Source organism: Podarcis raffonei, chromosome 12 (assembly GCF_027172205.1).
Source record: "Podarcis raffonei isolate rPodRaf1 chromosome 12, rPodRaf1.pri, whole genome shotgun sequence".
Taxonomy (NCBI): Eukaryota; Metazoa; Chordata; class Lepidosauria; order Squamata; family Lacertidae; genus Podarcis; species Podarcis raffonei.
The window spans coordinates 48,089,816-48,107,109 of NC_070613.1; the positions used below are offsets into that span (position 1 = coordinate 48,089,816).

At 43.0% G+C, this 17,294-nt stretch overlaps 1 protein-coding gene across 1 annotated transcript; it reads left to right on the forward strand.

The window, feature by feature from the left end:
- The first annotated feature begins 47 nt into the window (after positions 1-47).
- Positions 48-16,062, forward strand: KIAA1143 (KIAA1143 ortholog). Its single transcript, XM_053410192.1, has 3 exons — positions 48-246; positions 6,168-6,315; positions 15,183-16,062. The coding sequence occupies exons 1-3, from the start codon at positions 139-141 to the stop codon at positions 15,386-15,388; spliced, it is 462 nt and encodes a 153-aa protein (XP_053266167.1). The 5' UTR covers positions 48-138; the 3' UTR covers positions 15,389-16,062.
- The last annotated feature ends 1,232 nt before the right edge of the window (positions 16,063-17,294 follow it).

A 17,294-nucleotide genomic window follows, 5' to 3' on the forward strand; every position in this document is an offset into this window, starting at 1 on the left:
AAGGCCTCCGTCACGTGAGAGAAGGCGGGAAGGGAAAGGAAGATGGCGGGGAGCGGGGTGGGCGGGGCGTCGGCGTGACGCGACGTGAGGCGCCGTCGCTCGGCGTTCACACAAGCCTAGGTTTACCTCAGCGGCACCATGAGCAAAAAGAACCAGGTTTCGTACGTGCGGCCGGCCGAGCCCGCCTTCCTGAGCCGCTTCAAGGCGCGAGTCGGCTACCGGGAGGGGCCCACGGTGGACACCAAGGTAACGGCGACGAGCGCCCGCCCAGGGGCCCTTCCCTGGCCAGGCGGGGAAAGGCGGCGAGAGGGTCGCCCTGGTGTCCCGGCTTCCGCGCTTCATAGAAGCGGAAGGGCCCACGGAGGTCGTCTGTAGTCAGCGCAGGGATCTTTTGCCCAGAGTGGGATTCGAACCCACGACCTTGAGCATAAAGGGTCTCGTGCGCTACCCGGTTTCGAATTAGGGTTGCCGCCTCTGTTCTGGCAAAAGGCGGGGCGGTTGGGGGGGGTCGATTTCCCCCCCCCCCAGATCTGGTGCTGAAGTGACTTCAGAGCTTTGCCTAACATCATAGCCCCTCTGGAAATGCCACAATTTGGACAGACCCAAAGCTTGAGTACATGGCCTTTTGCACACCGTTTCAAACACATGCGTTTGGAGAGGGTCCCTAACTTGGATCCTTGCTTAGGGATCCTCTCCCTAACAAGTTAGGGATTCCTAACTTGGCAAAGATAGAGAGATGATTTGAAATAACAGGACAAAACTATCAATACGGGATGTAGTGTTTCTATTTATTTATTTATTATTGATAAATATTTTTATTTGAATAAAAATCCCCCCTTGAATAACTTTCTTTCCCTGGAGTATCTCCCCCCCCCCCGCATTCTGTTCTCTTCTCTTAGGGAACATCCTAACTAATGAGATCCCAAATCTTTCACTCCCAAGTGCATTTTTATTCTTTAGCCAGAGTGAATCCATCAGTGTGTGCAAGAAAGAGATGGGGATAGGAAAATACCTGCTTTCTTGAGAAAGGAAGGATCCGATCACAAAGACTGGTGTGCTATTTTTGCAGAAACAAACAGCAGAGGGAGTGCAAGCTAAACGGAATTAATCTTACTCCTGGCACTTTGCAGCATAAATGGCCACTTTGACCAACAATCCCAAACCAGCATGCATGGAATGGCATTGCTGGCTTTTGATCTGGTGTCAAACCCTTAACCTGTGCTTCATTTGATAACAGAAGTTATAGGTAGATCCCCTCCCCTACAAAAAAGCACACTCTAAATGCCTACGATTTAAATAGGAACATAAGAAGAGCTTGCAGGATCATACCAATGGGCCATCTCACCAGGGTCCGAAATTAGCAGGGCGCCAGGAGCATTTTGCATCTAAAGATTCTCCATTTGCGAGCACCTCAAAAAGTCTAGGTGCCGTTTTTTGAACCTGGCTGACACTCAAGGATTACTGGAATGTATGTGCTTTGAAAAGGGACATGGGCGGCGCTGTGGGTTAAACCACAGAGCCTAGGACTTGCCGATCAGAAGGTCGGCGGTTCAAATCCCGGCGACGGGGTGAGCTCCCGTTGCTCGGTCCCTGCTCTTGCCAACCTAGCAGTTCGAAAGCACGCCAGTGCAAGTAGATAAATAGGTACCGCTCTGGCAGGAAGGTAAACGGCGTTTCTGTGCACTGCTCTGGTTCTCCAGAAGCGGCTTAGTCATGCTGGCCACTTGACCCGGAAGCTGTACGCCAGCTCCCTCGGCCAATAAAGCGAGATGAGCGCCGCAACCCCAGAGTTGGCCACAACTGGACCTAATGGTCAGGGGTCCCTTTACCTTTACCTTTATGTGCTTTGAAGCCTCAAAGTATATATTAAGGTAGACAATATGTTAAGGAGTTTAACAATAAAGAGCAGTTTTGAAAACAAGTGTGGTACCAATATTTTTACTGTAAACACCAAATTAAACATGTATTAACAATTTCTGCTAAAAATGTGATATTAACAATGTGTCACTTATGTGAATTGCATCTTAATTCATGCTTATCAAAATAATAAATAAAAAGTGTTGCTGACCCCCCCCCCCCGGCGACTAGATGTTCTGTTTTTGCACCCAGAACCCAGACCCTCAAAGCCATTTGGCACCTACCTTTTCTGTCCCAGTTTCTAACACTGCATCTCATCCATCATCCACAGTAGCCAACCAGATGCCTGTGGGAACCCCCAAAGCATGACTTGAGCACAACAGCCCTCTCCCCACTTGGGATTTTCCAGCAACTGGCATTCAGAAGCATCACTGCTTCAAACAATTGGTCCTAAACCCAGAGAAGTGCCTATGTCAGATTTGCATGCATAGCCAGGCTCTTTGTCTCTCTTGACATAGCAGCCCTTGGGCTTTGCGCCACCAGCTGTTTGCGAAAGAAGTGGGTGAAGACTGAGCTTTGAAAGTGGTTCGTGTGAGTGAGACAGAGTCCCAAAACAGATATGAAAAGCCCCACTGCTCGTGCCTAGCCCTCGAGTGCATGCAAATAAGCTTGTTGGATTGAATCTCTGTAGGCCTCTCTTGCTCCGTACGAGGGTGACACACAAATTCACGAAGCATTCCATAAGGCTGTTGAATAAGGCCTCCACTGAAGTCATTCTAGAAATTAATAATTGTACAATTGTCTACAGTGCTGGTTTGGTTGTGAAGCAGTTGATAAATAAATTAAAGCCAAATAAATAAATATTGGAGCCACCCCAGACTTGTGCATGTTTATTAAACACTTGACTGCCCCTTTGGCTATAAAGCAGGGGTAGGAGTTAACTTTTTACCCTTAAAAGGAGCATATTGGTGGAGGGGAGTGAAACTTGGCCACCCCCCACTCACACTTACCCTGCCATGCTTCTCTGCTTTACTTATTTTTTCCCCTTGCCAGTATTGGAGCCAGGCAGGGAGGGGCAGCTTTAAGCAGCAAAGAACAGGGAAGTAAAGATTGGGTGGGTGGGTTTGCCTCCCCTCCCCTGTGGGCCTTTTAAAGTATAGTTACATACCACCCCCACCCCCACACTGTGTGGACAGAGCATGGATCACTCACTTGGTTAGAGTGTGGTGCTGATAATTCCAAGGTTGCAGGTTCGATCCCCATAAGGGAAAGCTGCATATTTCTGCCTTGCCAGGGGTAGGTCTGATCATTAGGGTCTCTTCCAATTTCATGATTCTATGTCTATGTGAATTTGCATACAATTATTCTCTCTATCCAAAAGCAAAGTCCAAAAGACTCAAGCCATGCAGCAGTCTTGCTGATGTTAATCAGGTCTGGGTCTAGTTGCAGAGCAGACCTTCTGGGAACCTTATATACGCTGCCTTGGCAGGGCAAAAATCTAACAAATACGGTAGTATTTTGCACATGGAACTTGCAGCAAGACGTTGGAGTATGGAATGCTCAGGGTTGTTCAGGGTTCCAGCCTGCCTTCCAGCCATGCCCTTTTGCAAGACGGACCTTTTCTGCAGTGGCTCCCCATTTGTGGAATGCTCTCCTTAGGGAGGTTCAGCTGGCGCCTTCATTATACCAGGCAAAAACATTCCTCTTCAACCAGGCCTGTGACTGATTGACATTTGATGCCCTTTTGAATGTGTTGCGTGAGAGTTTTGTTCTTATTTTTAATTATGTATTTTGTGTTTTTTATAATGTAATATTATGTTGTGAACTGCCTTGAAATCTACAAGTGAAGGGCCGTATACAAGATAGATAGATAGATAGATAGATAGATAGATAGATAGATAGATAGATACAGACAGAAAGTTTAGTTTGGACAAACCAGGCAAGATCCTTTCTTAATGAACAAATTGTCAAAGGGGGAAAAGGCAGCAGAGTATGATAAAGAGGAGGAAAAGTAATATTTCCATTTGTCCTTAGTAACAACGCTTCTCTGACAGTTTCATGCAGTGTGATGGAAACCAATTTGTAGCTCTGCATTTGATGTCTCGTAGGTTTGATTGTTTTCCTATTCTGCTTTCGCTGGTGAGTGTTCTGGGGCTGCAGAAATGAGAAGCAGTACAAACCTTCAAGCTGGGTTGCTTTGCGTAGATAAAAAGCTGTCACATTTTGTATTTTAGATGCAAGCTGACTGACTAGTTGCACTTCACAGAAATCTGAAAGCATTTGAGTTGCTTTCGGTATAAGCTGTCTTTGAAAATCACAGATTCGCAAATCTAGACTGGATTCCAGAAAGATTGGTGGATTCCCATTGGGCTCCCGGAAGGCCATATATACACTCATGGGGTCTGAGCTGGTGCTGACAGGAATATGAGACCTTGGGGTTGTAGTGGAGAGCTCCATGAAAATGTCAACCCCGTGTGTGGCAACTGTGAAAAAGGCAAATTCCATGTTATGAATTGCTAAGAAAGAAATGGAAAAGAAAGCTGTTGATATCCTAATGCCACTATATAAACATGTGGTGTGACCGCATTTCAGATACACAGGGTACAGTTCTGGTCACCACACTTCAAAAAAGATATTGTAGAGCTGGAAAAGATTCAGAAAAGGGCGCCAAAATGATCAAGAGAATGGAGCAACTCCCCTATGAGTAAAGGTTGCAGCATTTTGGGTGACTAAGAGGAGAACGTGGTAGAATTTTATAAAATTATGCATAGCAAGGAGAAAGTGGATAGAAAAGGCTTTTCTCCCTCTCTCGTGGTTGTAGGTGTAGAGGGTAAAAATCAACAAAAATCACCTGTCCTGTTGTGTTAGTGGAGCCGTCTAGATCCAAAGGTCTTGTGCAAGTGCAAGGGCACCAGTTGGGTTCTGCCTGTTGATTCTAGCTGATAACTGGAAGCAAGTTTTGTGTAAGATTTTTGGAATCTGTAGCTGTAAACCAGCTCAAGAACATTACATCTTTTGCCTAAAAGGTAAAGGGACTCCTGACCATTAGGTCCAGTCGTGACCAACTCAGGGGTTGCGGCGCTCATCTCGTTTTATTGGCCGAGGAAGCCAGCGTACATCTTCTGGGTCACATGGCCAGCATGACTAAGCCGCTTCTGGCGAACCAGAGCAGCACACGGAAACGCTGTTTACCTTCCTGCCAGAGCGGTACCTATTTATCTACTTGCACTTTGATGTGCTTTTTGAACTGCTAGGTTGGCAGGAGCAGGGACCGAGCAACAGGAGCTCACCCCGTCGCGGGGATTCGAACCGCTGACCTTCTGATCGGCAAGTCCTAGGCTCTGCGGTTTAACCCACAGCGCCACCCGCTTCCCACACACATCTTTTGCCTACTACTTTTCAATTAATGCTGCAATCCTAAGCATACTGACCTGGGGAAAAAACATTGATTCCTGTAAGACTTTCCAGTGAAAATGGCTAGGATTAGGCACAAGAGCGACATGGTGTGTTCAAAAGTCCTTTAAACAGCAGTCCTTAATACCCGCTCAATTGGAATTACTCCTGTTTAGGATTCGGCCTTTATGTTTTATCTCAGCAAAACCTAGAACGGCAGGTCACTATTTATCCCAATCGACAACTGAAAAATGAACTGAGGCAGTGAAGGTGTAGTTTGTCCACGGGCTAACTTCACGGCAGAGGTAGGACCTGAATGCCGCTTCATGTTTAACCAACACCAGACTGCACTGACTGTTAACTGTCTGAAAGTTTTGTTTTCTTTCCTTTTCTTTTTATTAGAAAAGTATTGGCTTCTTACTTGCTGGACATAGTACATAATTAAATGCATGGTTTGCCTCAAAGTGGCATTCTTACAATAAAACTAAATGATGTGTGGGATTCAGGTGATGTAGTTGTTATTAGAATTATTTTACTATATAAAAGAAGACCCTTCAGAAAGAACAAGACTGAGGAACCTTTGACCCTCCAAGTGTTGCAGAACCACAAGTCCGTTTAACCCTGATTGTTGGCCATGATGGTTGGGGGTGATGGTAGTTGCAGTCCAACGATGTCTGTAGGGCCAGAGGTTCTCCAGTCCCGACATAGAAGATAACAGGGAGAAGCTATTCCAGCCAACCTTCTTCCTGACATTTTATAATTTCATGTTCTGCCAATTCCGATTATTGTTTTGTCTTTTCCTTAACCCAAAAGAACTGGTCAGATGGTAGTAGATGACTGCAAATCTTCCTTCTCTTACCTTAAAATTATTTTGGGAATGACTGTCTGAGTAGCTTAGCTTTCTTCCTTTCTTCCAGAGAGAACAGCTCCCAGCTGATGACGATGACGATGGAAGCGACAAAGAGGATGAACAGCCACAGGTGATTGTTTTGAAAAAAGGGGACCTGAGTGCCGAAGAAGTGATGAAGATTAAAAAGGAGGTTAAAGAGACTCCCAAAGCCACAGGTACGTTTTGTAAATACTAAGTTCAGCATTCTTTACTAAGCAGAAGGACCGTTTCTATCAAGCAGCCTTCTAATTTGTCAGTTACTTTGGATACGATGCCTATCCAACCCCCTGCTCGGCTCACTTTGATTCCTTATTGCCCCTCTCCCTAGCACTCTCTCTGTCTTGATCTTCCAGTACTGCCACCAATTCCCATTTCCCTGGTTTGCCATTTCAAGTTGCTGCCTTTCTCCTTTCTGCATTACAGCTGCTTCATCTCTCTAGGGGCTCCTTTGGGTGTGCTTTCTCTCTCTCCTCCTAGCTTTAGTTAGAGATAATAAGGTTAGAGATGCAGGGTGGAACTTAACAGCACAAGCGTGACAGCCACGGCAAAGGGACAGAAAGACATAACCGCGTTTAAGGCAACTGCTTACTGTTCATCTGTCTCGAGGGACAATCGAGTGCGCCTCCCGGGGTGAAGTCAAACAGCTGGAGAGTCACAGCACTCGCTGTGGCTGCAGAGACCCATAACTTGTAACTGCTGCCTCCTGCATTGTTTTTGCTGCGTTAGCAGCACCAAAGTGGCCTCTCTAAGGTGCAAACCTGGGCAGTGCGTATGGAGGTCATGGGCTGCCTAGATTAGTGTTTCCCAACCTTTTTCCAACCATGGCCCCCTTCTGAACTTGTTTCCTTCCTGTGCCCCCCATGGGCACAATGCCCCATTAACAAAAGCCTGCCCCCCAACAAAAATCCTGGCTGCGCCCATGCCCCCTCTTGTCCTACTGGTAGAAAGGTAGCTATTTAAATGTTTTGTTTGTAAACAGTTATTTGATCTACATATACAGTCCAAAAGGTGCACAGGGAGTTCTGTATACAGTGGAACCTCATGTTACGTACCGTACCCCTAACAAATGCTTTGGGTTACGTGCTCCGCTGACCCGGAAGTAGATGCCCCTTGTTGCAAACTTTGCCCCGGGATGCAAGCGGAAGTCGTGCTCCGGCGGCGCGGCAGCAGTGGGAGGCACCATTAGCGAAAGCGCGCCTCATGTTACGAGTGGTTTCCAGTTACGAACGGACCTCCAGAACGGATTAAGTATGTAACACGAGGTACCACTGTATATGGGATAAATTTTAAAAACAATTGGTCCTCACTGACCTGGTGCAAAAAGATCTTATCAAGCAGCTTGGGCTTGCCCAGCCCTACCCATTGTTGCCCCACCATCGCACTTATCTGACCTGGGGGTTCTGGATCGTGGGCTCTACTGGTCAAAACGGGAGTCTCAGTGATCGCCCTCTCCTGCCGGAAACAAACCAGGACTGCTCCAAGAAAACACACATGACAAAAAGGAGCGCTAGGCCCTGGTGGGCCGCTCCCTTACTCGCTTGTGATTGGCCAAGCGGATAGCCAGCCAATCAGGATTTAAAATAAAAATAAAAATTGATTTCTCCCTTCTCACTTTCCTCTGTGGCCCCCTAGCCTCATGCTGTGGCCCCCCATTTATGCAATTTTCACCTATGCCCCCCTCGGAACATCCTGGAGCCCCCAGGGGGCCATATGCTCCTCCATTGGGAAACACTGGCCTAGATAACAAGACACTTCACTGATGTGGTCCAAAGGAAAGCAGACCAATACATTTGGCACCAGCTTGGCTGCAGGTGTTGGTGGAAAGAGGTGTACAAGACACCACCCTCAGGTTTTACTTCTGAAGCTTTTCTCACAATTGAGTACAGCCACAAGGCAGTGGAGGTTTACGATCAAAGTTTTCCTTCTCTAAGATGGTGTACCTGCCCTATTGACAAACCCCATCTGCCCCTCACTTCCTTCTACAGCATGCGCAGAAACTGCCTTCTTGACCATTTGGACCGGCACTTGGTCTCGTCCGCTCAATCTGCCAGAGCCTGTATTCGCATGCAGGGAAGTTCCTAACTCACAGAAGGTTTGGGACCCATCGGCTACCCTCACCTGGTTTAGTCATCCAGTTGAAGCTGTTCCCAGGGTGTGGCTGCTGTCACATGCTGACAGCTTCTAGGAGCCGCAGGTGAGAGCTGAGTGCTGGGTGGGGACCAAAGGTGGACAAACTAACCCAAAATGAGCACAATGTGCCCCCCACCAGAGGTACCACCTCTCCCCTAACACCCCTTACACCCCAGCTGCTTATAATATTTTATATATATATATATGTATGTATGTATCACAATGCACACAAAGGAGATAGACAGGAACACACAAACATCAGTTTGGCAGTGATTCCACCAACCACATTTCTTCAGCGGATAAAGCAGATCTCTCCTAACAGAATTGTTTTTAGCCACAATCTAAATATTTTCACTTAACCTTAATTTATTGGTAGAAGCTAAATTAGTTTCTAAAAATGAAAAGAGCTTAAGTCTGTCTCTGCACAATATTTTTCTGTAAACCTTCCGCTTGAATCCTAGAGAGAATTACTGTCCTGTCAAAGGTAATTTTTTCTGAGATAAAATTTCATAGAAGCAGAAAATGGTAATTGGTGTATAATGCCTTTTTCATGTATTCATTATAATCTCTAGAATTGATTTTTTCTGCTCCTTTTCTAGTACATCTGGCCTCTGGGACATCGTAATGTATGCACAAGTCCAAAAACTTGGCAGCGAGTGTCCTTACTCATTCAAACTGTAATATTATTCTAGTCTTGTTCAATTTGCTTGGTTTCTCTCTCTCTCTCTCTTGTTTAGTTTTTTTTTTTTTTAAGCCATATGCCACACATTATCTGCTTGGGCATCAAAGTACACTTTCTACATCCCAAAGTGCTGCTTTAGCACTTTGTGAGTTTGTGCTGACGTGTAGCTGATCGGCAGCCTTACTGACTTGCTGTTATTTCTATAACCTTGTGTACCACTTGACTTTCAACACCGGGACAATAGATTGGTTTCCATCACTCTTTCTTTCAACACTTTTTTCGGGGGAGAAAGAGAGACATATTTAGTTTAATGATGTCGGTGGTCTGAAAACTGAGGTACCATACCAGTGGGAACATTAGAGCAAAGCCTTTCTGAATAAGTGGCTAGAGGAACATGTACAGTCGGTGCTGGAGAAAGCCAAAAGGTTTGCAGTTAAGCTATTCAGTCTTCTGCCGTTAGTGAGTAAAGATCATGTTGATGAGCCCTCAGCCCTGCCGTGGTGACAGATCTACATGGCTTTCCTGCTTCTGTCTTGAATTGCTGGCAGGCAAAGGAAGCCTGGAAGAAAGCTCCATTTAATATGGGACTCCATTATGGAGAAAGAAACTGAGCTCTGTGCTGTGTCTCTTTAAGTTCTGCACAGCATTGTGGAAACTGAGGATTGTATAGATGCCTTTGCAGTCTCACAGTACCCCTATTGAAATAGACTGTTAAGAGGGTGGCTTCACAATATAAGTTTTTAAAGCATACTCCCCCAAAAGCATAATATGTGTGTGAAACAGATGCATGTTTTCAGTCACACCATGATCCCACCATGTGTGCATTTATTATCATATAATGTAAAAGTGCCCTGACACCTTTCATTAGTTTTACAATCAATTTAACATTCAGAGTTTGACTTCCTTCCCCCTCTTTCTGCAGTTCCTTAAATTTATTTTTTAATATCTTCCATATATCCAAATTTGCTCATTTAATTGTCTACTTTAAATATATACTCTTATGAGACTGCAGGTTATTACAATAATCCTGCTGATGTTCTTATCTGTTTGCAATTTATCTGTAAATATTCAACAAACCATTTCCATTCTTTTATAAAAAGTTTGTTATCTTGATTTCTTATTTTCTGGTAAGTTCCACAATTTCTGCATATTCCATAAGTTTTTGTACCTGTTCTTCCTTTGCTGGGACTTCTGCTTCTTTCCACTTTTGGGCGAGTAGCATTCTTGCTGCTGTAGTAGCATACATAAATAAATTTCTATACAATTTAGGTAGTTCTGTCCCTATAATTCCCAAAAGAAAAGTTTCTGGGATTTTTTCCCCCAAAAGTTATTTTGAACATCCTTTTCATTTCATTGTATATCATTTCTCAGTAAGCTTTCTCCAAGGCTTTCTTAATCACTGGAGGAATATGAAGTTAGTTCCCCATCATCTGGAACTTCTCTAGGTTTTCATGGCCAGGGTTCAAAATCCAAGGCGGAGGACTTTATTTGGGAAGGACCAGGAAACTAGTAAGATCCTTCCTTCGAGCCGCTGCTGGAGAGCTCAGCCTCTGAAGGTTCTTGGTCCAGGACCACAGCAATGACACAAACAATATTTGTTTAAAGGTTTTTAAACAACCTCATTTGTTTAGCATTGTCCCCAGTAACATTGCCAGCTATTTTTAAAACATTGGTTTCCTTGTTTGTGCCAAATATGTTCTTCCTGGGCAGTCTTAGCTGTGCTGATCTGTTAAAGTTTTAATGTTGTTATTAATGTTTTATTTCTCTTTCTGTCAGAATTAACTTCTGCTTCATTTCTGTAAAACCTAACCATTCACTGGCCTACAACTGTCAGCTCACTTTCGATAAAAAGCAATTCCTCTCAAATTCCTGGCTTTGGCTGTTGTCAGGCTTCTAACAGCATTTGTTTCTTTTACAAATCCCTCTCTGAACTTTTCAAAGATAGATAGCTCATCAGTTTCTGGAGGTCATTGGCCCAACTGTAAGATGCGGTGGAAATCCATCACTCTTGTATCTCAGAATGGATGAGATGTATTTTGTTCCTAGCTAAAGGAAAAGTATCCTTTATTTCTTGCTTTTTTTTGCAGGCCCTCACAAATCAAAGTTGCTTTCCTTCAACATGTTAGCCAAGCTGATTTAGGACTTCATCTCCTCTTTCTCATTCTTCCTGCAAACTGCTTGCATAAGACTTTACCTGTAGTCGTTCCTCAGCTGATTTATTCCCCAGTTCACCACTGCTGACAATGTGGAGCGGAGTCAAGGGCTCCCAAAATTGGTTGGTGTTGTTGATTGAAAGGCTTTGATCTCTGTGAGCCAACGTATCCTATCCTAGTTCTCTCATCTCTCTCCGCTGGCAGGTTTTCTTTTCTTCTGTAGATAAACTATGAGTCAAGGTCTGATTTTGTGTGTGTGTGTGTGTGTGTGTGTGTGTGTGTGTGTGTTTCATTAAAAACATTGTTACAGCATATTTATACTAGTCACTCTGATTTCCACATCATCAGAAAGATCAACCCTCTCTCAGTGCTACTTTAATTAATACACCACCATATGATCTAGAAAATCCACCATCTCAAAATGGTGCACGCCCCCTCAGGCATTGACGTCTGTCTGCTCTGCATCTTCTACAATCATAAGCAGGGTGGATAAAAATCAATGTTATTTTTTAAAAAATAAAAATAAAAAATAGGATTTTTTAAAATTTAAATTGGATTTTTTAAAATTTAAAATGGATTTTTAAAATAAAATCCTTTTGGAGGAAAAATATTTCTAAAGGTAGTTTTCTATTTAAGTTACATTATAGTCCAAAAGCTTTTCATCAGGAAATAAGGATTTGTTTTAAGTTTTTCATGTGTGCTAAAACTCAAAGTTTTTTTAAAAAAATTGTTTAACCACATCAGTTAACATACATGGATACATATGCTATAATGTTCTTGTTTTAGTTATACAAATTGTTTAAATTGTTATTAAGGAAATGATTCTTTTTCTCCTTCCAGTAAAGTACAGCAGAAAAGTTGTCCAAATATAAACAGTTAACTTATTAAATCTCACAATAATTTCATAATTATCTGTCTATGTAATTCTAATAGTATAACCAAATCAGTAATTTTTGATATAACTGTAAAAACTACTCTGAAAATTTATTATTCCAAAAATGAAACCGTCATCTAGTTGTAAATATTAAGATTATACCAGCAAGAATGAGTCTTTCTGTAAAAAAGAAAAGAAAAAAAGATTTAAATCAAGTCTTACTGATTAGTGATTTAAATCGATTTGATTTAAATCAAATCCACCCTGATCATGAGCTTTCTTTTGAGTCAACTTTCTGTTCATCACCTGCTCTTCCTGCCAGCCCTTGGAGTCATCCACTTTCTCCCATTGCTGGGATAGGCCATAGTAGCTGTGCTGTACCATTAATTTTGTTTGAAGTTCTGGCAGCTTTCAATGGAGACAGGTAGCGAAGTGGGAGTCTTGGTCAGTCCATGGGTAGTAAGCCATAAAACGAGACCTTGTACGGGATAGTAGAGAGAAAGAGAGAACATCGGTCCAGCTCAATCCTGCCCTACCTGTTCTGCCTTATTTTATTCAAAAAGGCAGCTGCGTCGAGCAGTAATGGAGAACCAGCTCTTGTCTTTGCTGGGGTCTGAATGCGAAACTCTTAGAATACATAGCTGAGTTTGCTTGGATCCCAGAACTGGTTTTAAATAGTGTAATTGTTACGACAGGAGTGCATTCTATATTCCACTTTGTTCATATTAAATCCACCTTTGCACTGCTTTCCATGACAGCCTTGATGGAAAAGGTACCATGTACCGTCGCAGCTGTGGCTTATTATAAATCTCAAGATAATGGTGTTGCAAGGGCACAGAGTAAGTTATTAAATGAAGATCAATCAACCACAGTGTTTCTGGCAAGTTTCTATTAGAAAATTGATTTTTAAAACATTCTGTTACTTAGTTAAGAAAAATGTGTTGCCGAGGAGAAGCTTAGATTTTTCTTTCAATGCTCCGCCACCTATAAATTATCAAAATTGCAAGCCATCTCAGCATAAGGCTTTGCTTGTGATTCATGGCGCTAGCTTTCATAACCTAGCAAAACAGTTTTGAGATGCTTCAATCTTGCCGATGATCTTCATCTCGCACATTACCAGTCTCAAGAGTTTGTCTTCATCGACTTCCTCAAGCAACATTTACTAGCCTTCACATACTGCATTATGATGCCCTTTATGCACCGTGGTTGCAATCCATCAGTCAATGCCTCTTATGCAACCAGCATTTATTTCATTGCGGGTTTCACCTAAGCTGTGCTGCGGGGTTTGGTAGGTTATATGCCTTGTATGTGCACAATGACATAGTTTAAATCTGTTAACCAGACCATGATTTAGCTGATGTGAATGGGCTATATTCTGTCCTTCCAATAATAATAATAATAACAATAACAATAATAATAATAATAATATCTTTATTGTCATTGTACAACCTGTGTACAATGAAATTAAACAAGCCTCCCTCCCTTTACATACTCAATCAGTCAATCTTTATTACGGTCCAGAGACCCAACAAATCAATGCACAATTCATACAGCCTAGCTCCAGGTTAATCAAGCATTTTGTTTAGAATATAGGGCTCATTTGTTCTTGCAACCACCGATAAAAACTTTGCCACTGCTAACGTTCTAGCATTTGTCCGGTCTTCCAATAGGAACCTGACATAGTGAGCCTCTGATTTTCCCGGGAAAGGTACCAGCAAGGGTAGTATCAGTTCAGCCCTGGCCTGCTCATATTTTGCACAATGCAACAAAATATGTTTTATGGAATCGATGTCTTGAGCACACGAGCAAAGTCTGTCCTGGTAGGGAACTCCTCTCAACCTGCCATCCAACACTGCAGAGGGAAAGACATTTAGTCTGGCTTTGGTGAAAAGCCTTCGGTAGTTTGGTACTGTCAGGTTTTTAATGTAAGATGTTAACTTACCCATATTGAACTCCTACTGCCAGCGGACTACAGACTGCGTGTGATCGAGATCGCAAGTCACTGTGTGCATTATCCCATAATCTTTGCTTTAGAATCTTTTGGGCGCCTTCATAACCCAGGTAATACAGTTGGGAGGGAGACAGACCAATAGAGGTGGCTTTACATACTCAAGATTCCCTTCCTGGTCTGTGGTAGCTATATTATTTTATTTATTAATTGCATTTATACCACACCCTTTTCTTCAATGAGCTCAAGGTGGCGTACATTGTTCTCCCCCTCCACTTTTAACCCCACAACAACCCTGTGGGGTAGGCTAGGCTGAGAAGCAGTGACTGGCCCAAGGTCACCCGGTGAAATTCATGGCTAATTTGGGGATTTGAACTCTAGCCTTCCGGGTCAGAGTCTGTTAAATCGGGCAAGAGGCAGTCCTTAATTTCAGTGGGTCTGCTCTTACAGTAGTTAAGCTTGGTTGGATACCATCCATACTGATAGTACCAGAAAAAAAGAGGAAACTTTCAAGTTTAGGGTCGTTTTATTTTTTAAATTTTCATTTATGAATACTATTTAAGTTAACTGTGTGCTTACCTGCTACATTAGTTACAAAGATTCTTTGTAACATTTGCCAGTTTCCTTCAAATAGTTGCATCAGATTTCTTCCGCTCTTGCTCATTTTGAAGTCAGGTGATCCTAGGCTTTCATATATGAAATTTTGAAAAATTTCATTGCAGTGGGTCAGATCAACATATTACAGTGGCAGCACATCACTGGGCCAACCTGACCTTGTTATGACTTCCACCACATATAGTGTAACTAAGACAGAATGGGGGGGGGCATATTTAGACAAATTAATATTGAGAAAGACAGAAGGCTACCTTATAATGGCTTAGACAGCCTTTCTCAACCTGTGGGTCCCCAGATCTTGTTGGACTACAACTCCCATCACCCCTAGCTAGCAAGGCCAGAGCTCAGGGATGATGGAAGTTGTAGTCCAACAACATCTGGGGACCCACAGGTTGAGAACTGCTGTCTTAGACCGTTGCTTCATTTTAATATTTTCTGCAGTGGCTCTCAGAGTTTCGGATTGTGGTGTCTCTCAGCCTTTGCCTTAAGATACTGCAGAATAAGCTTATGCACTACTGCAGCCTTTTCCCAGGATACTTGAGCTATCCGGTAGGATTCTCATACTTTTTTGAAACTCAGAAGGTGGGAAAGTAGAGATGCGAGAGTGTGCACATAAAGGACTATTTGCATTCTTACCCTAGATGATGAAGCTGACGCTGGAGATGGAAAGATTATGTTTAGGAAACCTCCTAAGCGTTCATCAGAAGAGAAGTACTCCGGTTTGACGGCCACATCAAGTAAGAAGAGAAAAGAGACAAAGAGGATTTCTCCAACCTCCCAAAATACAACCAAGCAAGTAAAAAATAGCAGCTTGCTTTCGTTTGATGAAGACGAGAGTGATGATTAGGAGCAGATTCGGATAGACATACAGTTTTTCCTCACAGGCAGAAAGTTGAGCTGAGCGCACCATGGACACAGAAACAGAATGGGACTTTTAATTTTATTTGAATGCTCATCTATAGTCATGAAAGATCTTTGTACAAAACTATGGAAAAAAAATGAAATCCGTACAAGTTTAATATTCCACATAATGGAATCTTTATTGGTGCACATATAAATTTTCAGAGAGATTTATCTGCCAGCCAGTCCCCTTATTTTGTTTCCACAAGAATTTAGTGGCAATAGATGGCATCTGTATGTGCATATTTACTCAATTACACCTGATTACCCAAACGGAGGAATGTAAGGTTTGTTTACTGTGGACTAAAAATGTATAATGTTGCTTTGGCAAAGCTGTCTGTTGTATCTCAAAGGACCGAAAGAATTGCTGGGATTCTGATCACACTGGGCATATTGATTTCAAAAGAAGAAACCCTGCCGCAGAGTGTCCTTTAGTGGAAAAATATTTGGAAGTTCAGTGTGTTCTGTAACCAGGAATGGATTGTGTGTTGCTACAAAACATGTAGCAGGATTAACAATGTAAAGCTTCATCAAGGAGCTGGTCCGATGTTGCTGGGCGCAACAGCTGTTTTTAGTATAGCTGATATTTTAATGCCACGATTAAATGGCTGCGTGAAATTATTTTCTGTGATTCCGTTTTTGCCCACTGTTCTTGAGAGAATAAAACTGTTTCTCCCCAGGCTATAACTTAAACTTTCTTAGCAGTATTTCCCCCCAAATTATAAATGATTATCCTTTAATCTAGAAGGTAACAGAGGCTCCAAACATATGGAGACTGAAAAGACCCCAATGAATGGATTATCCAGTCTCACTCTAAGTCTTAAGAAAGGATATCCTGTTTCTAAAGCATTCGGGACAGATGCTTAGGTACAGCCCACTTCTTCTATGACCTCACATCATCTCTGATAACTAAGAGTACAAACTATGGTTATGCCATTGAGTTTCACTTCCTCCTTCCCCATGTGCCTTAGTGACAGCAGCTAAGCATAGCATCCTTTCCCCTTGGAGCAGACTGTGAAGCTACTCAGCATGTGCAAATGTCCCATGTGGAGAGGCAACACAACGTCTTCCTCAATTTATTTCAGTAATCCAGAGAAGGGGACATCACCCAGTTACAGAGTTAAGGACATTCAGCAGGCTTATGTCGACTATGGTATTCAGAAAAATATCTATGGCAGGCATCTTCCCATATGGGATTTGTGGGTGCATATATCTGCATGTAGTCAGCACCACATACCGCTGGAAGTTCCTAGATTCATAAGAGAGGAGGTGCAGAATTATCATCATTGGTGCCTATCTAGCCATGGCCACTGTAGTGATACATCACTGCAGCAGCTGAATGGCTGATGGTAGCAACTGCCTTTACTTCCCTTACAGATATCCCAGGGCTACAGCAACACATAACATCGCCATGTGCAAACCCTCCTCCTGACAATGTGACACATTCTCACACACTTGGTACAATAGAGTATGGTGAAGAGATGACCTTCTGTGCCCGGGTGTCCTCTGGACAGAAAGAGTGACTGATTTCTTGGATAGTTTATGAACCAAAGAGTAGCTCCATCTTTCTGCAGATCAGTTTGTGTATTGGAATGCATATCTCTGAAATGCAGCTTTCCCAAGATACAGTGGTACCTCGGTTTTTGAGCATCTTGGGAGCTGAATGTTTCAGTTTTTGAACGCCGGAAACCTGGAAGTAATTGCTTCCGTTTTTGAATGCGTCTCGGAAGTTGCACATGTTTTTCAATTTTCCCAATTGAACTTGCAGCCAGCCCTTTGCTCCTTGGTTTTTCGAACGTTTCAGAAGTTGAACGGTCTTCTGGAAAGGATTACATTCAAGAACCTGAGGTACC

Bases quoted from the DNA above. Each gene is read 5' to 3' on its own strand.
- KIAA1143 (XM_053410192.1), top strand. From the start codon at position 139: ATGAGCAAAAAGAACCAGGTTTCGTACGTGCGGCCGGCCGAGCCCGCC. The intron at 247-6,167 runs GTAACGGCGACG...CCTTTCTTCCAG, and splicing joins GGCCCACGGTGGACACCAAG to AGAGAACAGCTCCCAGCTGA. The intron at 6,316-15,182 runs GTACGTTTTGTA...TTCTTACCCTAG, and splicing joins AGAGACTCCCAAAGCCACAG to ATGATGAAGCTGACGCTGGA.